At 36.8% G+C, this 23,869-nt stretch overlaps 2 protein-coding genes across 2 annotated transcripts; both read left to right on the top strand.

Moving 5' to 3' along the window:
• The first annotated feature begins 8,425 nt into the window (after window positions 1–8,425).
• LOC109191228 lies at window positions 8,426–9,210 on the top strand. Its single transcript, XM_019341814.1, has 2 exons — window positions 8,426–8,657; window positions 8,780–9,210. Exons 1-2 carry the CDS (start codon window positions 8,462–8,464, stop codon window positions 9,052–9,054), a joined length of 471 nt encoding a protein of 156 aa, XP_019197359.1. The 5' UTR covers window positions 8,426–8,461; the 3' UTR covers window positions 9,055–9,210.
• Window positions 9,211–16,230: 7,020 nt separating this feature from the next.
• Window positions 16,231–16,971, top strand: LOC109191279. The gene is made up of 2 exons (XM_019341868.1): window positions 16,231–16,463; window positions 16,546–16,971. Exons 1-2 carry the CDS (start codon window positions 16,268–16,270, stop codon window positions 16,818–16,820), a joined length of 471 nt encoding a protein of 156 aa, XP_019197413.1. The 5' UTR covers window positions 16,231–16,267; the 3' UTR covers window positions 16,821–16,971.
• The last annotated feature ends 6,898 nt before the right edge of the window (window positions 16,972–23,869 follow it).

Genomic DNA, 23,869 nt, shown 5'->3' with positions numbered 1-23,869 from the left:
TGAAAAAAAAAAAGAAAAAAAAAAAGAGGAAATCTCGCCGGCCAGCCCCTTCCCCCTCCTTCCTCTCCGATTGCTACCTCTTTCCCTTTTTATTCATTTCCACTCCAAACTATAATGTTTATTTGCCTTTCACGTCCTTGATTGGTTCTTGCCCATTTGTTAAAATCAAGAAACTTCTCTCATTTCCGGTCATCAAATCATAGCAGGAAGAAGAAGAAGAAGACGAAGAGGCTTGCTAAGATTATCGCCATTAATCCCATTATAATGCCCAAACTGTAAGATTTTCCCTAATAATATATATTGTATATTATATATTAGGGCCTTAATTAAGTGGTGCAAGTTGACTAGGCTTATTAAGTGGTCTGGTTGGACTTAATAACTAGTAGTTGTTAGTCAACCAAACTCTGTGCCTAATATAATCTGGATTGATGGGATACAGGATTATGGATTAGATAGCACATTCAGTTACGGTACTCAGACCGCTCAGTAGACACCAAAACACCATCTAGGGTTCTGAGTCAGGTCTGAGGCAAAACATGGCTAACGGTCTACCGTTAAGAAGCAACACAACAGGAACATCAACTATGGCTGGAGATCAACACGGCTACGCTTCCGCTCTCATACGAGGTCAGGTTTCTCGTATACTATTGTTTATTATAGTTAGACTATTGTATATCTAACATTTGGTATCAGAGCCATTATAATCTCTGCCTAGTTGATTGTTTTTGCCTAAAACAATATTAAGTTAAATTTTCATATACATCAAGTTTTTGTATATGTTTCATATATTAATTCTTTGGAATATACATACAAAATATATCTATTTAGTCATGATATAATTAAGCAATTTAGTGTGTATATTTTGAATGGATTAATTACAAATGATTATGTAAATAATTTTATGAGCCTCAAGAATAATTTTGATTTGTTCTTCAAAATTATTGAATCTAAAATTTCCTACTGTTTGAGTATTGTCGGATTCATCTTTTCGGTATCAATTTTCCGGTTAGCCGTCGGTATGCTTTGTTTTTCATACGAGCGCCGATTTTCCTTATACGAGCTGCCGTTGTCACACCATTATACAAGGCGTCCACAGCGGAAGGAGAATCGAAGCTGGCGTTGCACCAGGAGGGACGTCGCTGCTGGTTCTTCCCCTTTAGGCGACGCCGGCGACGAGCAGCTGCTACTCCATCTCCGTGCTGCTCTTAGGGACGACGGCGGGCTGAAGGCGGTTGGCGGCGGTTGTTGGCGTTGCGCAGAGAAGATACCTGCTTCCTTCTCTCCTTCAGACAACACCGGCGACGTTTGCTGCTACTGTTCCTCATAGCTTCGGCAGACGTCGCGACTTGGGACTAGGACAACAACGACGAGTCTCTTTGGCGTTGCAACGACGTGAGATGGCGGAGACGGGCTGGTTCCGGCGACCGTTGCTGCTTTCTCTCTTCCTTCAGGCGACAATGGCTCTAGTTTTTTTTCCCTTCAGTTCCGGCGACTAGCTGTTTCAGCTAGGGTTGCTTAAAGAAGATGATGATGAGAGATTATGGATTGGGCCGGGTCTGGCCCAATTTGGCCAGACCTGGACCAGTCTTAAAAAAAAAATAAAAAAAATAAAAACATTTGGGCCTATTTAGTATTTTGGGCTTGCTTCAGCTACCATCATCATATTTTTGGACTTCTTTAGCTCAACTTTCCGTTTAATTCCTCTTTAATTAATTATTAGATTATCATTCAATTTGGGCAGATATTAAGTTTTAAATTTGCTATTTGAATTTTAATTTAATATTGAGGTTTATATTAAATTGCCAGAAGTATTGCAATTTATTTAGACTTTATGGGTTAATAATATATTAATATGCAAATCCAAGCATGCAACGTATATTTATTAAATAATTATTTTATTGTTATAATTATACATTCGTAATAGCATGCATTAAGGTTGGATTTAGCATATTATTAACTCATAAATTCATTATCAAATATCATTCAATTTTGGATCGTTAGGCCAATTTTAGTCATTACGGCCTATTAAAGGTAGTTTGTTGTGGTTTCCCCTTAATTTTGAACACATTTTAGTTTTATGTGTCTTTGGGACTTTAGAACCTATATTTGAACAAGCTATTAGGGACTTACCTTGGGTCATTAAAGTATGAATCCCATCATTTTGATTGATATTTAAATTTAAAAAAAAAAATAATTACAGCATCTTATAACATGTTTATTAAGTTTTAATTATTACTATCTACCATATTTTGGTATTCATTGTTGGTAATAATATTAAGTTTTGGGTCTACTTTAGTATTAGACCATTTTCCATCCATGTTATAATTCACTTGGGCCGTTAAGGTTTGTGAGCCTAATTTGAGTGACTAAGTGCTATAATTATTGTTTTGGCCGGTTTAGAGACATTAAGGATTTAATTGTTATTTTGGCCATTAATAACTATAACTATTGTTTAAGTTGATTAAATTTTTTAATCTATCAATAGTTTTTCAGGGTCTTAATAATAATTTTTAAGTCTTTAATTTTATGGCAAAAGCAATATAGTTGGTATATTGTCTGTATGATATAATGGTAATTTGGTTATTACCTTAACTTCAGTCTCCCTAAGTATCATAATTGTCATGGTTAATTATTATGTGGTAAAATTGAGATTAGTATTTGGCATCCCTTGATTACAGTTTTGCCATTTATTAAGTTCAATTTGGTATTATTAATTACTGTTATTAAGTTTAGGGGCTAATCTCATTTTATTACTTTTCATAATAATTATAATTTCATGGTAATATGCTATATTTGGTACATTGGCATGATTACCACTTCATTTTACATGACTATTATTGTTGGTAATTAAGTCCTACCAATAAATTTTAACGTACCATTTGACGCTGCATCGAGTTTATTGACACCGATAGTGAAGATTGGGAGAATTCTGGAGTCTTTTCTTCTCTTGTGGATTGTCATCGTTGTTAGCGCAATGGGCAGATGCGGTTTGCATCATTAAGGTTAGCCATTAATTATCTTTTATGATTATTATTGATAATTAGTGCTACAGTTACAGTTAACCGCTAATTTGGACTAGTCACATATTTTATCTTTAGAAAAATGAAAACATTAAAAGTGCATCACCATACTTTAGTTTGTCATTACTATGTTAATAGTGATTATAATGTTACTTATTGCTATTAATAATTAGTTAATTGATGATGACATTAATATTGTTATGGTATTCAGTTATGCACCTTGAACTGTTTTTCAAATAAATTTATGTGACAATACTCCAGTTCAGAAAATAATTTTCTGAACATTAATGTTTTTCGGACTTCAAATTTTATTAATTTTTCAAAATTTTATCCGAAAACGTTTATAAATGTTAGCAGTTTTAACCATTGTTTTTCCATATTTAGTCTCCTACATACATAATGTGATAATATTATTATGGCTATTTAGTGCTATTTTGGTTATTTGCAATTTTGCCATTCATAATAATAATATTATTATCTGAGTTGTGGAGAGTGATTTTGAATCAATTTAGTAATCTTGGAAAAACATATTTGCTAGGCAATTGACTTTTGCCATTAATTCCATAGTTCATTTAGTTCTTGGAATTATGATTTTAGTTCTGATTGCCCATTTTTGGTTAAGTATGAATAAATGAATATTTTGTTTAAATTCATATCCTTTAGTTGGTTCATACTCTTTAGATTGTTTTATGCATTCGATCACATTAAGTACATAATATTAAGTTTAATTATGTAATTAAGGTTTATGAGATTTTAATTTACAAATGCTAACATATCCTTTTGGTTTGATATTGTTTGAATTTGTAAATTCAATTATTTCTCATAAATTTGATTTTTTATGCATTAAAACATTTTCCCATGGGCTTATAGTTTAAAAAAAAAAATTTAAAGTATATATTCAGTACATTATTATTCAAAATGTTGGGTCTCTTTTGGTTTGGACTCATTGGTGTTTGAATATTAAGTTTATACTTTAAAATCTCATATTGTAAATTGCTTTAAGTTATGCAATTTATTTGGAGTATATGAGTTTAATGCTTAATTTTATGCATATTTGTCCACCGCATAATGTTATGTTTTTAAATTATGCAATTTTATTATGCCTTTAGCAATGCATACTTTGAGATGGAATTATATTAGTTCCTATTTAAGTTGGACTTACGCATAAACTTTAGTTGCGGTAGTGCCTGAATTTAAGCACGTTTAGTCCGCTATTTTTAGTTCACCATTTAAGCTTTAATCATAGGTGAACCATACAGTTTACTGGTGTATACCCTACAGTTTTAGGTTCATACCCCCAAACAGTTATACATTAAGTATATATGAATCGGGGAGACATACTAGTTTTAATGGCCATGACTTAAGGACATCTTGAGCCACTAGTCTCCTAAGATTAATACTCTATCTAAGGAATTGGTTTTCAGTGAGACTTTGTCTTTAGCCAACTTTATTGGAGTATATTTAGATTTTCCCATCACAATCTGGTATAATCTGTTTGTCAAAATTTTAAGTATTCCTTGCCAATGTGATTTGATTTCGGTTCATTAAAGAATACCCAAAGCATCTTTAATTTACTAAAGTCTCTTAAGTTTTCAATCTTGGTTAATTAAGGAATAGCTACAACATATTCAGCTACCTAAGATTATTAAGTTTTAATCACATAAAGTTTAGGCATGAATTTGATAATTGTCTAGTGATCTTATAATTTTAATTTGGTTTTGGAGTAGCCACATCATCCTTAATCTGTTAAAATTATATATTAAGCAGTTTATTTTGATCACATAAAGTTTTGGACATATCATTTGTGATTAATTGTATGTAATATGATGGAATTTAGCCCACAGGCAATTTCGTTATATTTGTATAATTAATCAGGATGAAATACTGGACTACGGTCATAATTTAGCCCACAGGCAATTATGTATCGGAATGTAGTTTAGTAGTTTTATCAGTGATGATAGAAATAAATTTATTTATTTACTATATGGTTGTTTGTAAATAATTTTCAATTCTATCATGAAGTTTAATTTTATGATGTAAACTTTAGATCATATTTCTTAATTTGCCCACAGGGATTAAGAAAAGGAACATGATTAAGTTTTTTATCATAATGATAGCAATGAATCTTATTGACTAAAACTTTAGCCTACAGGCAAGTTTTATATCATTTGATTCTTCAACTCATTTGATAATGGTTTCATCATAAATATATTTTTTCAGTTGGATCTAATTGAGTAAAACTTTAGCCCACAGGCAAGTTTTATGTCTCTAGATTCTTCTGGCTCTTTAGTAATTGTGAAAAATATTATCATAAGGGTTTCTTAATTGGATTTAATAGAATTAAAACTTTTGCCCATAGGCAAGTTTTATGTCAATAAATCCCTCAACCCATTAGATAATAATTTTATCACAATTTCTTAGAATTTATAAATTTAGTTCAATTATAATTCTAAGTTTCATGATTTGCATTGGCAAAACATGTTTTTCAGTCACTTCCCAAAATTTAGCAACTTTTATTAATTAATCCACGAATCTTGCTCGGTTTTTCAGACTAACTGTAGTAAGTTACGTGATTTGACATACCTTTTGGATTCCAATAATGATAAAATGTATCTTTTGAGCCAAATTCTAACTTGGTTTTGAAAGATGTATTTTGTTTCTTTTAGTATGTCCAACTATGGTGGGGAAATATATCTTCATTATTTAGTTGGACTTTAATTGGAACCAAAAATTGATTATTTAGTATGTCCAACTAATGGTGGGGAATTATGTCTTCATTTGTTAGTTGGACAATAAATCAATTATGAGTATGTATATTATTAAGTTCATTTATTAATTTCGCTGAAGAATATTTTAGTCAGTGGGAGTGATCATTTAGGAAAAGATCATTAAGATACTCCACTAAACTTTTTGGATTTAATTATTGTATTCATACATTCCAAATTGGGTTGTATGTTAAACAATAAGTCCAAAATATTCTACAAGTATTAATCTTGTATTCGTTCATATAAATTCATAAGTTCAAATTATTGAACATTTGGTTGTGCAACATATTTATGAAAATGTTGCAACAATATTAAGGATTTTATTAGAACAAAAACATTTAATTTGTGGTGCACTGTCATTTCATAAATTCTTCAGTGATTAATAGAGTCTTTAGTTTCTTCAAAATTAATCCTGGGCCATTTTGATTTGTAAGGCTCAAAACAATTTTGTGGGACATATAAGTAAGACTTATTATGTTCAGTTCATTTAAAGTGAACATTGAAGTTATTTGGGAAGTTATGGTGTATGTTTAAGATTCCAAATTTATGGACTTAAGACGTTTGGTTTATTGTCTAAGTTATTGGAATGCTTCTGTGACTTGACTATCTTTGGCTATTTTTGATGAGTGGGAGTGACAGGCGTGTCAACTCCAAACTCTTAGCTGTTAGAGATAGTACTTAAAAGTTAACTTATAAAGAAGTCATGGAATATAGTTAGCATTATGCTAACATTAAGAGATCTCTACTTAAGGCATGCTTATAAAGTTTTAGAGATCATACAGTGTACTCTTTTGTACAATTTGGATGCGTTTTCTCCTTCAGTTGTGCACATAATGTATTTTGAGAAACATCCCTTAAGGTACCGAGAATAAACATAGGGTTTGTCCATTAAGGACCTAAGTTGGAGACTTAAAATACATGTGACCATAATGGATACTACTCTGATTAAATAGAGGACATATCACTATGATTCGTGTGTTTTGTTCTTTGATGAAGGTTGTGCTAGTACTTGCACCAAGTGGGAGAATGTAAGATTTTCCCTAATAATATATATTGTATATTATATATTAGGGCCTTAATTAAGTGGTGCAAGTTGACTAGGCTTATTAAGTGGTCTGGTTGGACTTAATAACTAGTAGTTGTTAGTCAACCAAACTCTGTGCCTAATATAACCTGGATTGATGGGATACAGGATTATGGATTAGATAGCACATTCAGTTACGGTACTCAGACCGCTCAGTAGACACCAATACACCATCTAGGGTTCTGAGTCAGGTCTGAGGCAAAACATGGCTAACGGTCTACCGTTAAGAGGCAACACAACAGGAACATCAACTATGGCTGGAGATCAACACGGCTACGCTTCCGCTCTCATACGAGGTCAGGTTTCTCGTATACTATGGTTTATTATAGTTAGACTATTGTATATCTAACACAAACTTCTGAAGACTTTCTAGCATAGGTGCGCTGTTTGGTTGGTACCAATGCTACCTCGGCTACCAAACCTCTGAAGATCCCCAAACCTCGATCGGCTGCCATATGTGCGCTGTTTGGTTGGTAGCCGATGAATCCGTCTCGCCGTCGAGTGAAGGAGCAGGGGTGTCAGGCCCCAGTTCACCGGCATCATCGGGGGGAAGACGTTGGTGGTGATTGGAATGGCGGAGAGTTTGAAGGTGGCAGCAACTTCCTCGGCGCGAGTGCAAATGCAGGAGACTTGCCTGCCAGTTGCGGAGACGACGACGGGGCAATGGAATCAAGGCCGGGAGGGATAATCAAGCTTCTAACCTGCAAAATCGATATGTGGTAGCCCTCATGAGCCCTTCATTGCCGGTAGCCATACCCGTCGACTGGAACAACGTCGTCAACCTCTTCGTCTTTTTCTCCAAGTTCATGAATATCACCTCCTCCGGCGGGTTTTTCCCGTTTTAAACAATTTCTTTTTTACATTTTTTATTTAAAAATTATTAAAATAATTTTTTAAAATAGAAAGTAATTTAGTAACCGCCACCTCATCTAATTACCTTGTTAACAAGTCATTTTAGGTTCAATTGTTTGAATTTGCACAGTTCAGGGACCTAATTGTAGTTTTTTTGAGTTGGATGGCCTAATTGTAGATTGGTGTGTAGTTCAATGGCCTATTTGATCCTTATTCCTATTATATTTATCCAATAAATAAATAATTATTTTGGAAGAATAGTAAGAGTACAGTCTATCCAAAATGAACATTGTATCCACTTTCAAGATTCTACTATTATATTCGAATTTAATTATAATTATAATTATTTAAATTCAAATATAATAAAACTAATTAGTAACATTTAAAAAAATAAATATATTGAATTGAGGTATTGAAGCTGTGGAGCTGCGCAGAAGAGGAAGCTAATTAAGGTGATCTAATGAGGGAGATTATTGAATTGAGTGGAAGAGGATGAAGCTAAGCAGTAAAGCAATGAATTAATTTAAGGAAGACAGGCCAGATCCACATTTAATTAATTAATTTGTGATAAATCCCTATCCGATGAAAAGTAAATTAAAGCATCCATATCCTAAAACAACGCAACACCACAACTAACTAACCCCTAGCTTTAACTATAAATACTACCATTGCCCATCAACAATCATCAATCTTAAGGAATTGAAACACTACATCAATAATAAAACAACAAACAATAAACAATGTCGGCTGCCCAGAAGTTGGTTAACGTTGCAGTGTGTCTGGTGTGCATGTTTGTCCTCACTGTCGACGCTTCGCTTTCTTCGGTTTACAGGTCATGCTTCGATCCATGCCATTCCGCTTGCAAAGACAAAGGAAAAACCGTACTTGTATGCAACAGAGAATGTGAAATCGAATGTACCGACAAGGCGTATAAAGGTATATATAGTTATAGTTTTATATTAAAATTTATATATTTATATTTATATATATTAAATAAAATTTATATATATTAAGATTTTGTTTTCTTTAATAATTTTGTGGTTATTTTATAATTGCAGAGGGCAAGGTTAAGGACGAGGGCACGCAACTTACGGACGAGGAGAAGGAACTTTGGGCCTTTAAGAAAAAACAAGTTGTGGAGTTTGTGGGCATGCATTGTAAGGACTTTAAGAATAAGCAATGTAAGGACGGCGACAACCAATGTAAGGACGAGGAAGAGTTCTGTAAAGACATGCATAAGCTCCTTAAGGATGAGAACAAACAACTTAAGGATGAGGACAAGCTTCTTAAGGATGACAATAAGTTAGTTAAGGACGAGGAAAAAACAACTTAAATAAGGACGGGTAAAAATATAGAAGAATAATAAAGCAATCTATTATATTTAATGTGAAACATCATAGGATTTCTATATTTGAATTCAAGATCGTATTTTGAGATAGTGGCGATTTTTCTTGTCATCCCTATCATGTAAGACTATATGTCACTTTTGTAATAGTGTAAAGTATATAAATATTTTATTTTTTTCATATTAAAAATAATATTTTATCATTTTCGTATAGCACTAATAATTTAAAAAGTAATGTTTAGAAACTTCCATGATATCTACACTAATTAAAACATAATTGAAGATTTCTTTTAATTAATTTTATAATAAGAAAATGATGAAAATATTATACATGTTTCAAAAGATCAAAATATTATTTATTTAATTATAATATGATCATATGTTTAAAATAATTAATTATAAATTTTTGCAAATTATATTACACTAGTTTAATTTTATTTTCAAATCAAAATGTATTAATATTGTTGATCATGGATCTTACAAAATGCAACGAAATCCCCCTTTATTATCTTCTTTAGTCATACAACAAATTTTGAAGTACTATAATGATAATATATTAATATTAACACATATATGTTCCATGCACCCCAACTAAATGATCAAAAGCGTATTTGACACAATTGGGGTCGGACTCCTGTTCTTATTACTATACATTCCAGTTTACACCTGAATCTATAACCTTTGGCAAAACGACTAAGGCATTCTGTTCTTGTTACCTTCACTCCTTTGGTGGGGGCTTGTTTCTATTTTGTCTCGGCTAGGGGAGGGATCGGCTCGACAGCGACAAACTTCGTATACCCAGTCTGAATTATGGATTCTATATCTAAGCGATTGAAAGTCTACTGTGACAACTCTGTAGTCTTCCTATCTACTGTGACAACTCTGCAGTCTTCCTAGCTAGAGAGACATGCCACCATTTAAAAGGATTTGGTTCAGAAAATGGGACTTTCGCCCAATTTGTAATTTGTATATATACATACGTTCAGTTTCAATAAAATTCTTTGGTATTCAAACATTTTTCACAATTAAGTGTGTACACCCGGAAAAAGGCCTCCGTCGCTGACTTGAGCAGTGAGGCGACTCGGGTCGTTGATCTTAAGCATAACCTCTTGGGCATATTCCCATGTACTTTTGGCATCCTTCGTCGTTGCAGACCATTTCTCGGTCGCTGACTTCAGCGCTTAATTGCGGTAGAGGTGAGCAGTGAGGCGACTCGGGTCGTTGATCTTAAGCATAACCTCTTGGGCATATTCCCAGGTACTATTGGCCGCTTTCTTCGTTGCAGACCATTTCTCGGTCGCTGACTTCAGCCTGCGTTTGAGGTCATTGATCTCGACCTCCTAGAGAGAGACGGTCTTCTTCAGGGGTTCGGTCTCCTGCGCAGCCTTGGCTCGACAGAAAAGGTCGATGAGAATGCGAGCCAGCTGCATAAAGGATCAATTAATTTTACGAAGCAAACGATTAAGAAATATAGAATAGCGAGGCGCATACTTGCACCAGATCTTGGGCGCCCTGTTCGCCGCGGCCTTGGCTCAACAGTAGAGGGCGATAAGAATGCGATTCAGCTGCATAAAGGATCAACTAATTTTACGAAGAAAACGGTTAAGAAATATAGAATAGCGGGGCGCATACCTGCACCAGATCTTGGGCGCCCCATTCGCCGATTTGGTCGGCCGTCCAATTGTGCATTTCGTTGCCCAGGGGATCAAGTCGCTAAGCTTCTCTAGGAGGGCAGCTGGTTGCTCACTACTCAGCAGAGCATCCCCCGCGGGAGTTCGGGTCGGTGGTGTCACAACCCAAAAATAATTTTCCTAAATCCTATTTTATAAAATTCCAAAATAGCTATTTTCACTCTTTCAAAAATTTTATTTCGAAAACGGTGTATGAATTAAATATTTTTTTTACCCAGTTTTTAAATAAATTCAACACCAAGAATATCCTATTTCGAAAATCCTATGTTTCGGGTACATTTATGTACCAAGTTTTGACCCAAAAAGTTAATCTAAGTGAAACCTGAAAGGAACCTGTGAAACCTGAACTAAGTATTTTGAACTAGAAACTACTTCTAGAAAATCTACTTTTGACCCCAAGTTATCCAAAATCATTTTTGAGACCTTGGTCCATGATACAAGGTGAACCATGCAATTTCCATAAACCTTGTCTGATATTTTAAGAATCAAGCCAAATTACTCATTTTCCCTCAACCAACCATTTGTGATCAACCTAGTGTTTTGCACCCATATAGATAGAATAGTAACTCCATGTTTTCTCCTGATCCCTTTCATTTGCCTCTCTACTCCTTGAGCGCTCTGTTGGCAGAAGAAGAAAATCACAGTAAGGTTTCTAGCTTTCATTATCATCTATCTATTTCATCTTATTCCTTAAGTTTTCATCTCCTTTGCTTCCCATCTCTGAGAATCTCTCTTTAAGCTTTGTAGGTATTATTTGCTTGAGGTGTATAGGCGGTGAAGGAGGTAGTAGTTGAGTAGAAAGGAAGAAGGGATCCACACAAGAAGAAAATGGAGAAGCTAAGGTATAAACCATGGACTCCCAAACCAAATTTTTGGCTCTGTTAAATGCTAGCTAGAATTTTAAATAGATGCTTAGAAATGCTAGATAATATTTGTTGTTGAGCTATTTGTGTGTTTTTGATGATCTATGATTGATCTATTGAGGTTTGAAAGTGTTTTTGTTTATCTGAGAATGCTACAGATGAAGAAGAAGGGGTCAAGTGCACACAGATGGTGCACCACTAAACCCAACAGACCTAACCAACGAATCTAGCTAGGCATGATCCGTTGGCTAGCTCCGTAGTGAGGCGGACCAAGGCAACAGATCACAGCTAGATCCGTTACCAAGGACCGTTGCTTGGCGGAGCCAAGCGACGGGGCTTCACAAGCCCCGTCACCAAGCTCCTCCAGGCCAAAGTTGGTTCTGGCCGGGCCCTCTGTGGCTCAACTACGCGTTGTTCGAACTGGGACTCGTGGGCCCTTGAGGCTCGGACACCCGGGCTCATTACGACGCACTAGTAGAAGTTAGTTACATTAGATTTGGAGTTAGAAAACATGATTTACAGATAGAAATGTGGGAAATGAATATTTTGTTGTTGTTGTTTGTGAACTATATCAGTAAAGGAGTTTATAGCTTTTGAGCGTTGTTATTTGATTGAGAAACATGCCTTGATTACTTGTTAAGTATTTATTGAGAAGATTTGCCAAGTGTTGAGATTTTAGTATAAAGCAGTGCATAATTCCTTGTTTCACAGTGAATGAGAATTAAAGCATATTATTTCACAATAAATGACATGTTAGTAGATTTCATTGCCTAAAGTGCATTTTTTTCTCTAAGTAAAGCCTGAAATCTATTTCAAAAACCTATATCTATTTTGGAAAATCATTATCTATTGGCATTGAGAAGATTGCATGATATTTGATATCCAAAGTGTGAGAAAGAGGAGTTGTTGAAAATTATGTGCATAAGCTTGCATAAGTTAGAATTGTTGCATGAATAGAAGTTGCATGAGATATATCTATGTGCTATCTATTATGAGAAAATAGTATTTTGGAGGCCCGTTTGGATTTGGTCCTTTCGGGAGAAAAGAGAAAGAAAGGAAGTTTGAGAAAGGAAAGAAACGGTCAAAGAGGACCGACAGAGATTTATGAAGTAACTTGGTCGATATTCCCGAGTTACTAGGTTGGATACTACCCGCCGGGCTTGGAATCCTGGATAGGGGATGTGCACACTGACAAGTACGATACCTGATTTCACAGAGATTGAGATAAAAAACAAAGACAGTGGTTCTGTGGGTGAGATGAGTATTAGGCCGGCTAGATGCAGAGCCCGGATATGTTCATTCACCATTCGTGAAGTTCCTACCTCGCCCACGAGTACAGTAAGAAAGCAAGAAAGCAAAGAAGAGAAAAGCGAGTCAAGAGACTCAAGTGAAAGAAGAGAAAAGCGAGTCAATGTGACTCAACAGAAACCTCCACAGAAAAAGTATTTCTTTTTACATAAGAGCGAGAGTGTATATATATATATATATATATATATATATATATATATATATATATATATATATATATATATATATATATATATATAACATCATGACATAACTTGTTATATGACTTGCATGATTTGCATTTAGAGTATGATGAGAAGTACAGTACTTGTTGTGGTTTATGAGTTGGCATGATATCATGAGCTTCCTTGTTGAGTTTTAAGTATCTCTTTATCTATCAGTTTGAGCATGAGTATTGCATGATGAGCTATGATTAGAGACATCTGTTTAAAGCATGAGAATTGTGTTTAAGTTGAGCACTTGAGAAAGCATGTTTATACTAAGTATAGGTTGCAATGGCTTTATACTTAGCATTAATTTGCTAACGGGTTTGTTTTATACTTGTTTTTATAACCCCTTTCAGGTGGGTCCAGTGTTTGAGAGCGCACGAGTTAGATTAGTGCGTAGTTATGAGTTGGTGGATTCTAGACTAGATTCTACTTTGGATATTGATGTTTAGATGATGTTGACTGATCTTTTGTTGGCTTTTGAACACCGGGGTTTGTTCCCCAAGTATTGATGTTGTTTTTTATGAGCTTGACTCTAGTTAGTTATACTTTTGTAGCCTGTTCAGTAATCATGAGTAGTGACTGTGGTGGTGACACCCGTATCTTTTGGATTGGTTAGTTTTAAGTTAACTAATCTTACTTATCTTTCTTGTTTATGTTGAAGTAATTGGGATTTAGATTTTAGAAAAGTATTTAGATAATAATTTTATCACAATTTCTTGGAATTTATCAATTTAGTTCAATAATAATTCTAAGTTTCATGATTTGCATTGGCAAAACATGTATTTAGTTACTTCCCAAAATTTAGCCACCTATATTAATTGTTTCGCGAAGCTTACTTGGTTATTTGGATCTATAGAGTAAGTTATGTGATATGATATACCTCTTTGGATTCCAAGAATAAAATGTACCTTTTGACCCAAATTTTCAAATTGGTTTTGGAAAGTGTATTTTATTATTTTAGTATGTCCAACTATGGTGGGAAGTTATGTCCTCATTAGTTATTCCTTTAGTTGGACTATAGTTGGAACCAAATATTGATTATTTAGTATGTCCAACTAATGGTGGGGAATTATAACTTCATTACTTAGTTGGTCAAATCAATTATGAGTACGTATATCATTAATTTCACTGAAAAATATCTTAATAAGTGGGAGTGATCATTTAGAAAAGGATCATTAAGATACTCCACTAAAGATTTTGGATTTAATTGGCTTCATACATCCCAAATTGGATTGTATGTCAAACAATAAGCCCAAAAGATTCACAAGTATTAATCTTGTATTTGTTCATATAAATTCATAAGTTCAAATTATTGAACATTTGGTTGTACAACATATTTATGAAAATGTTGTGGGGCACTGTTATTTAATTAATTCTTTAACAATTAATATAGTTTTTAGTTTCTTCAAAATTGATCCCGGGCCTTTTTGGTTTGTAAGACTCAAGACAATTTTGCGAAACATAAAATTAATACTCATAATATTCAGTTCATTCTGAGGTGGACCTTGAGATTATTTGGAAAGTTATGGTGCGTGTATGTTTAACATTCCAAATTTATGGACTTAAAGTTTTGGCTTATTATCTAAATTGTTGGAATGCTTCTATGACTAAACAATCTTTTGGCTATTTTGATGAGTGGGAGTGACAGACGTGTTAACTCCAAGCTCCTAGCCGTTAGAGGTAGTGCTTAAGTTAAGTTATAAATAAGTCATGGAATATAGTTAGCATTATGCTAACATTAAGAGATCTCTACTTAAGGCATGCTTTTTAGGATTTTAGAGATCATACAGTGTACTCTTTTGTACAATTTCGATGGTTTTCTCTCTTAAGTTGTGCATATATATTTTATTTTGAGAAACATCCCTTAAGGTACTAAGAATAAACATTGAGTTTGTTCATAAAAGATTTAAGTTGGGAAATCAAAATGCATGTGATCATAGAAGATATACATTACTCACTTATTTAGTAGATGGCCTATTACTATGATTCATGTGTTTTATTCTTTGACGAGAATTGTTCTAGTACTTGCACCAAGTGGGAGACTGTAAGACTTTTCCATACGGGCCTTAATTATGCGGTGCAAGTGGACTAGACACATTAAGTAATTGGTTTGACTGGACATTAGGTTAAGTCTGTATTCCACCAATATGTCTATATAAAGACTGTATTGATTGGATACAAGACACATTCATTATATAGCACTTATAGTTATGGTACTCATACTGCTAAGAAAATACTAGTACACCATCTAGGGTTCTGAGTCAAGTGTGAGTTAAAACGGCTAACACCCTGCAGGTCTACCATTCAAGAAGCAACACAACATGATATCAACTATGGCTGGAGATCAACATGCTTCCGCTTCCGCTACTACGAGGTTAGGTTTCTCGTAGATTATACTCTGTATGGTTAGATTAAATTTAGATCTAATAACATGAAACACATTATTCACCCATAGTCATTTTTACTTGCATACAAAATATCACATTAAATTTCCTTTCTTTTTCCTATATCAATCGCTATAACTATATAAATATATTTCTCAAATAAAAATTGATTTTACTACAATAAATGTAACTTCCACCCCACAACAAACTCCGATCCTTTAATATTATATTTATCCAATAAATAAATAATTATTTTGGAAGAATAGTAAGAGTACAGTCTATCCAAAATGAACATTGTATCCACTTTCAAGATTCTATTATTATATTCGAATTTAATTATAATTATAATTATTTAAATTCAAATATAATAAAACTAATTAGTAACATTTAAAAAAATAAATATATTGAATTGAGGTATTGAAGCTGTGGAGCTGCGCTGAAGAGGAAGCTAATTAAGGTGATCTAATGAGGGAGATTATTGAATTGAGTGGAAGAGGGTGAAGCTAAGCAGTAAAGCAATGAATTAATTTAAGGAAGACCTGGCCAGATCCACATTTAATTAATTAATTTGTGATAAATCCCTATACGATGAAAAGTAAATTAAAGCATCCATATCCTAAAACAACGCAACACCACAACTAACTAACCCTTAGCTTTACCTATAAATACTACCATTGCCCATCCACAATCATCAATCTTAAGGAATTGAAACACTACATCAATAATAAAACAACAAACAATAAACAATGTCGGCTGCCCAGAAGTTGGTTAACGTTGCAGTGTGTCTGGTGTGCATGTTTGTTCTCACTGTCGACGCTTCGCTCTCTTCGGTTTACAAGTCATGCTTTGATCCATGCCATTCCGCTTGCAAAGACAAAGGAAAAACCGTCTATGTCTGCAACGCAGAATGTGAAAGCGAATGTACCGACAAGGCGTATAAAGGTATATATAGTTATAGTTATATTTATATATTAAATTAGTTTTTTTTTTCATTAATAATTTTGTGGTTATTTTGTAATTGCAGAGGGCAAGGTTACGGACGAGGGCAAGCAACTTACGGACGAGGAGAAGGAACTTTGGGCCTTTAAGAAAAAACAAGTTGTGGAGTTTGTGGGCATGCATTGTAAGGACTTTAAGAATAAGCAATGTAAGGACGACGACAAGCAATGTAAGGACGAGGAACAGTTCTGTAAGGACATGCATAAGCTCCTTAAGGATGAGAACAAGCAACTTAAGGATGAGGACAAGCTTCTTAAGGACGACAATAAGCTAGTTAAGGACGAGGAAAAAACAACTTAATTAAGGACGGGGGGTAAAAATCTAGAAGAATAATAAAGCAATCTTTGAAGTCAAGTTCGTATTTTGAGATAGTGGCGATTTTTCTTGTCACCCCTATCATGTACCGCCTATATGTCACTTTTGTAATAGTTGAAAGTAAATAATTATTTTATTTTTTTCATATTAAAAATAATATTTTATCATTTTCGTATAGCACTAATAATTTAAAAAGTATTGTTTTAAAATTTCAATGATATCTAAACTAATTAAAACATAATTGAAGATAACTTTTAATTAATGTTACAGTAAGAAAATGATGAAAATATTATACATGTTTAAAAAGATCAAAATATTATTTATTTAATTATAATATGATCATGTGTTTAAATGAATTAATTATAAATAACGTGTTTGATTTTATTTTCACTGCAAAATGTACTAATATTGTTGATCATGGATCTTACAAAATGCAATGAAATTCCCCTTCACTCTCTTTCTAGTCTTACAGCAAATTTTGAAGTGCTATAATGATAATATATTAATATTAAGACACATATATGTTCCATGCACCCCAACTAAATGATCAAAAGTGTACTTAGCTTGACATAACTAGGGTCGGGGTCCTGTTTTAGCTAGCTTCACTCTTTGGTGCAGGCCTGTTCGTGTTCCGACTCGGCTCGGCAGCGATCGGCTCCATAAGTGTACTTGACATAACTAGGGTCAAGTTCTTGTTTTACCTACCTTACTCCTTGGTGCGGGCTTGTTCGTGTTCCAAGTTAGAGGAGAGATCCACTCGGCAGCGACCGACTACGTGTAGGGAGCAGGGACCGGGTAGGCCACCTCTTCGGGCAGGATGCCCAAGATGGTAGCAAGGTCGTCGCCCTTGAAGGAGCCCATTCCGTCAAGGTTGTCCGAACCTCTTGCTGCATGTGCCTTTGGTCAGTGGCAAAGGCCCATTTTCTAAAGGGCCAAATGAGGTCATCACCGGTTTGATTCTTTAGGAACGCCCAGGTGAGCGGTGACTCTGGTCGTTGATCTTAAGCATAGCCTTGGGCATCTTCCTGGGCACTTTTGGCCTCTTTCTTCACTGCCGATCACTTCTCACTTGAGCCGACTCTTGAGGTCCTTGATCTCGACCTCCTAGAGAGAGGGGCTTCTTCAAAAGTTCAGTCTCCGGCCTTGGCTTGGCAGTAGAGCTGAGGACGGTGAGAATGGGAGTCAGCTGTATAAAGGATCAATTAATTTTACCGAGCAAACAGTTAAGAAATATAGAAAAATGCGGTGCATACCAGATCTTGGGAACCCTGTTCACCGATTTGGTCAGCCGTCCAATTGTGCATATCGTCGCCCGGGCAAATCAGGTCGTTAAGCTTCCCCAGGAGGGCAGCTGGTTGTCCACCATGGGAGTCCGGGCCAGGGGGTTGTAACGCTAAGTCTGTTTCAAGGGAGCCACCTCCTTGAGGTTAGAGTTAGTGGCGTTTTCCTTACCCCTTTTTCTCTAAACCGGGGCGGTGATCAAATCCTGGCCCCGAGTTGGTGAGTTGCGCCGTGGTCGTGGCGACTAGGGGAACAGCGGTCGGCACAGTTGGCTTAGCATGGATCGGGCACGGAGGAGCTTGCCTTCTTTCCGCCTAGGGAAGCCTTAGGGCGGGGCTTCAGAAGTGTTGAGGGAGGAGTGACGAAACCTCTATCGAGCCCCATACATGCAAAAGAAGCAACAACATTAGTATTATTCATTTATACTCGGTCAACACAATAATAATATACAAACACGATAAGGCTAAACACGGACATGAAATGTTAAGGTTAACGGGTTTAAATTCTTAGCACGAATACGAACATGATTTGTAAACGGGTTGATACGATAAACATATTTTGTTAATAGATTTTGGGTTGTGTCGACACGATATGACATGAAACCCGTTTAAACCCGCTAAACCTATTAATACATTTCTTTAAAAAAAAAAAACTAAAATTTGAAGTAAAGTTATATAGAACTGTTCAGGTGTGAACTTTTGTTTAGGTGTGAACTTGTGTTTAGGTGTGAACTTGTGAACTGCTGCCATCCGTTCATCTTGGTTTGATCAACGCTGGCGAACGAGGGTGCACGGCCCATTATGGGCGTTTTCGCACTGGATCGGAGCCCTTGTAGATGAAGTTGTGTGGTTTAGTTCCTCTTCGACTCAATCGCCCAGACCCCTTCTCAACCCCCGACTCTTTCGAGCGATGTGAACCCAATCAAAACACTGGATACCCAAGCAAAATTCTAGCGCTCAGACAAGTGATTTTGTTCCCCTTCGACTCAATCGTTCAGAGCTCTTCTCAACCCGAGTTATTTTGTTCCTCTTCGACTCAATCGCATAGAGCTCTTCTCAACCCGCGACGGACTTCGAGCTCACGTCTGAACACCATCGAGATCCTAGCGCTCAGGTAGTCGGAACAGCTTGCATGGCCCGGTCTAGTGGGTGTAGTCGCCGGACGAAGCGTGGAAGGGCCGGCCATCAATTGTCGCCGTTGACACCTCCATCAGCATCGCGGTCGTTCAAACGGCGGTCCATCGCCGGAGTTCCATCGGCCGTCCGAACGGCGGTCATCACAGCGGGAACAACTGGTCGGCGGCGGGGATAGCGGCCAGGGTGTCGGCACGAAAGAGGGTGGCGCGGCGATTGGGGCAGAAAGGTTAGTCTTTTTTTATTTTGCCGGGGTGGGGCTTCGACGGTGTTTTAGGGATGTTCTGGAATTTGCTTTTTTTTTTTTATTGCATCAATTACAGTGTGTGGGGTGGGGGGTGCACGTAGTTGGCAAGCTAGGGAGAAGCTATTGCTTGGCACAGTGTAAGGATGTTGTAGCAACAGGATGCTTTACATGATGATATTACAGTGGCTAGGGTTGTTTTCAATGAAATAACTAAATCATCCATAAAATATTCCCTCCAGGCTCCAAGAGAGATTGATGGGAATTTAATAAATGCTTATCTTGTAAACATCTCTCCATTGCTATGGAGGAAACTTCCTATTATTATTTTTTTTTGTTTCCATCTTTTAAAATAAAATTAATATTTTCTGCCCTCCAGGCTCCAAGAGAGATTGTTGGGAATTTAGTAAATGCTTATCTTGTAAAAATAGCCTATATAGAGAACTGTTCAGGTGTGAACTTTTGTTTAGGTGTGAACTTGTGAACTGCTGCCATCCGTTCATCTTGGTTTGATCAACGCTGGCGAACGAGGGTGCACGGCCCATTATGGGCGTTTTCGCACTGGATCGGAGCCCTTGTAGATGAAGTTGTGTGGTTTAGTTCCTCTTCGACTCAATCGCCCAGACCCCTTCTCAACCCCCGACTCTTTTCGAGCGATGTGAACCCAATCAAAACACTGGATACCCAAGCAAAATTCTAGCGCTCAGACAAGTGATTTTGTTCCCCTTCGACTCAATCGTTCAGAGCTCTTCTCAACCCGAGTTATTTTGTTCCTCTTCGACTCAATCGCATAGAGCTCTTCTCAACCCGCGACGGACTTCGAGCTCACGTCTGAACACCATCGAGATCCTAGCGCTCAGGTAGTCGGAACAGCTTGCATGGCCCGGTCTAGTGGGTGTAGTCGCCGGACGAAGCGTGGAAGGGCCGGCCATCAATTGTCGCCGTTGACACCTCCATCAGCATCGCGGTCGTTCAAACGGCGGTCCCATCGCCGGAGTTCCATCGGCCGTCCGAACGGCGGTCATCACAGCGGGAACAACTGGTCGGCAGCGGGGATAGCGGCCAGGGTGTCGGCACGAAAGAGGGTGGCGCGGCGATTGGGGCAGAAAGGTTAGTCTTTTTTTATTTTGCCGGGGTGGGGCTTCGACGGTGTTTTAGGGATGTTCTGGAATTTGCTTTTTTTTTTTTATTGCATCAATTACAGTGTGTGGGGTGGGGGTGCACGTAGTTGGCAAGCTAGGGAGAAGCTATTGCTTGGCACAGTGTAAGGATGTTGTAGCAACAGGATGCTTTACATGATGATATTACAGTGGCTAGGGTTGTTTTCAATGAAATAACTAAATCATCCATAAAATATTCCCTCCAGGCTCCAAGAGAGATTGATGGGAATTTAATAAATGCTTATCTTGTAACCATCTCTCCATTGCTATGGAGGAAACTTCCTATTATTATTTTTTTTTGTTTCCATCTTTTAAAATAAAATTAATATTTTCTGCCCTCCAGGCTCCAAGAGAGATTGTTGGGAATTTAGTAAATGCTTATCTTGTAAAAATAGCCTATATAGAGAACTGTTCAGGTGTGAACTTTTGTTTAGGTGTGAACTTGTGAACTGCTGCCATCCGTTCATCTTGGTTTGATCAACGCTGGCGAACGAGGGTGCACGGCCCATTATGGGCGTTTTTGCACTGGATCGGAGCCCTTGTAGATGAAGTTGTGTGGTTTAGTTCCTCTTCGACTCAATCGCCCAGACCCCTTCTCAACCCCCGACTCTTTTCGAGCGATGTGAACCCAATCAAAACACTGGATACCCAAGCAAAATTCTAGCGCTCAGACAAGTGATTTTGTTCCCCTTCGACTCAATCGTTCAGAGCTCTTCTCAACCCGAGTTATTTTGTTCCTCTTCGACTCAATCGCATAGAGCTCTTCTCAACCCGCGACGGACTTCGAGCTCACGTCTGAACACCATCGAGATCCTAGCGCTCAGGTAGTCGGAACAGCTTGCATGGCCCGGTCTAGTGGGTGTAGTCGCCGGACGAAGCGTGGAAGGGCCGGCCATCAATTGTCGCCGTTGACACCTCCATCAGCATCGCGGTCGTTCAAACGGCGGTCCCATCGCCGGAGTTCCATCGGCCGTCCGAACGGCGGTCATCACAGCGGGAACAACTGGTCGGCGGCGGGGATAGCGGCCAGGGTGTCGGCACGAAAGAGGGTGGCGCGGCGATTGGGGCAGAAAGGTTAGTCTTTTTTTTATTTTGCCGGGGTGGGGCTTCGACGGTGTTTTAGGGATGTTCTGGAATTTGCTTTTTTTTTTTTATTGCATCAATTACAGTGTGTGGGGTGGGGGGTGCACGTAGTTGGCAAGCTAGGGAGAAGCTATTGCTTGGCACAGTGTAGGGATGTTGTAGCAACAGGATGCTTTACATGATGCTTTACATGATGATAGTTCAAACTCGCCGGAGCCTTTTTTTGTAAAGCCGATCTTGGCTCCGCAATTAACTCTATTAGAAAGACGACGGCGCCGCTCCCGCTTCTCTCTCCCACCTAGTACCCGCTCATTACCGGGAGGTTTATTACCACCACCTTTCACCCCTTGCCGACTACACACCAAATAGCGTGAGTAGATTTTCCCGTCTCGGTCGCGCTTCACGGCACTCTGGCGGACATCAAACCCGCTCATTCGAGCGTAGTTGATATAGCACTGGATACCTTCATTGAGTGTTTTAAATACACGCCCCTGCGTCGGCCTCATGGAAGCATTCACGATGGGGGTCCATTGTTGTTGGCCAGTCAATGTTAAACCCATAGCAACGCCTGGTTTAGTCTCGGTGTCCGTCATCATCGCGACGCCTTCTGCACAAACACCGATCGGATGTTACGGGGGGAACAAAAACAGTGCGGTAGCGATGCATGGGAATAATTATTCTCAAACCTGTTACGCCGCCGGTACCGGGGTTGATTGTCGTCATCCTACGCTGTTCGCGCACGGGTGTTTTACGGAAGAGGTGTCCGAACCGTAGCAGTGTTAATCTCAATTCAAATGCTTTGTGCGTGGGAGGGAGAAGTCTGGTTGCTCTTGGACACTGGGTGTATCACATGTTACGTGGTGCAAGGGGGGTGATGTGCGGATGTTATCTTGGGCCGTAGGATTAAGTACATCAGCGCACCGGATTGGTTCACAAGTTCACATGTTAATAATGGTTCGCACCAGAAAAATAGCCTATATATATATATATATATATATATATATATATATATATATATATATATATATGTATGTATGTATGTATGTATGTATGTATGTATGTATGTATGTATGTATGTATGTATGTATGTATGTATGCATGCATGCATGCATGCATGCATGCATGCATGTATGTAGTAGTAGTAGTAGCTTCAAATTGTTGAATAACCAAAACACTTTCTTTAGCATTTTGATCTGTGGGTTACATCATATTAATAATAATGGTTGAACTAAATGAACACCTGAGCAAAACACCTAAAGGACTAGTACCGTTAATCATTCATTGATATTGTATATATGTGCATTAATTAAATATATTAGAACCCTTTGCAACAAAAATACTTGGTTACTATTTTAAAAAAGTTTAGTAACAATTATAATGAATCTCCTATATTACATTGTATTCATATACTATGAATTACATATTTAAATAAATAAATTAGACATTAAATTACTTATGTTGAACCTATCATATATAATCTTACATTGATATACTTTCAAATATTTATTTAATTATAAACATTGGTAGAAAAAAATGACCGTCAAATTATTAAATCGATCAAATGAATAGTTCGGATTATTCAGATTTTAATTTTTCCTTGAGATTTCCTAATTTATCCTTAATTATATGATTATCCGATCCGTTAACTTTTCCATTAAGTACCGTTAATTCACCATTAGTCTAATTCTAATATTAAAGCCTAATATAGAATTATAACTACAACATTAATCTAATTCTAATATTAAAGTCTTTTTTTTTTTAAAGCCAAATCAACTTTGGTATATTAATGAAAGAGCATAGCAATGGAGTCAGGAGGGACCGAGTCCCAATACAAAGAGTGATCCTGTTTGAAAGCTAATGATGCTAAAGTGTGTGCATGTAAATTTAAAGTCCTAGAAATATAACTCAAAGAGCTGTGTGAAAATAAAGATAAAGGCCCTGTTTGGTAAAAAATTGGCCTATAGGCCAATTTTGACTTAATTGACCACTATTAATTGTTTGATTTAGTTAAAATATCAATATAAATGTTTGGTTAATTAACTTTTTGCAACTCCAAAAGGCTAAAATTCAAAAAGCTACTCCAAGCAACTTTTTCAATTAGCTTTTTTAGAAAAAGAAATTATACCAAACAGC

Source organism: Ipomoea nil, unplaced genomic scaffold, assembly GCF_001879475.1.
Source record: "Ipomoea nil cultivar Tokyo-kokei standard unplaced genomic scaffold, Asagao_1.1 scaffold1619, whole genome shotgun sequence".
NCBI lineage: Eukaryota > Viridiplantae > Streptophyta > Magnoliopsida > Solanales > Convolvulaceae > Ipomoea > Ipomoea nil.
This window is presented reverse-complemented; position numbering and strand designations above follow the sequence as displayed.

Excerpts from the sequence above, each read along its gene's own strand:
- LOC109191279 (XM_019341868.1), top strand. The coding sequence starts at position 16,268 with ATGTCGGCTGCCCAGAAGTTGGTTAACGTTGCAGTGTGTCTGGTGTGC. Across the intron at positions 16,464-16,545 it reads TACCGACAAGGCGTATAAAG|AGGGCAAGGTTACGGACGAG; the intron begins GTATATATAGTT and ends TTGTAATTGCAG.
- LOC109191228 (XM_019341814.1), top strand. The coding sequence starts at position 8,462 with ATGTCGGCTGCCCAGAAGTTGGTTAACGTTGCAGTGTGTCTGGTGTGC. Across the intron at positions 8,658-8,779 it reads TACCGACAAGGCGTATAAAG|AGGGCAAGGTTAAGGACGAG; the intron begins GTATATATAGTT and ends TTATAATTGCAG.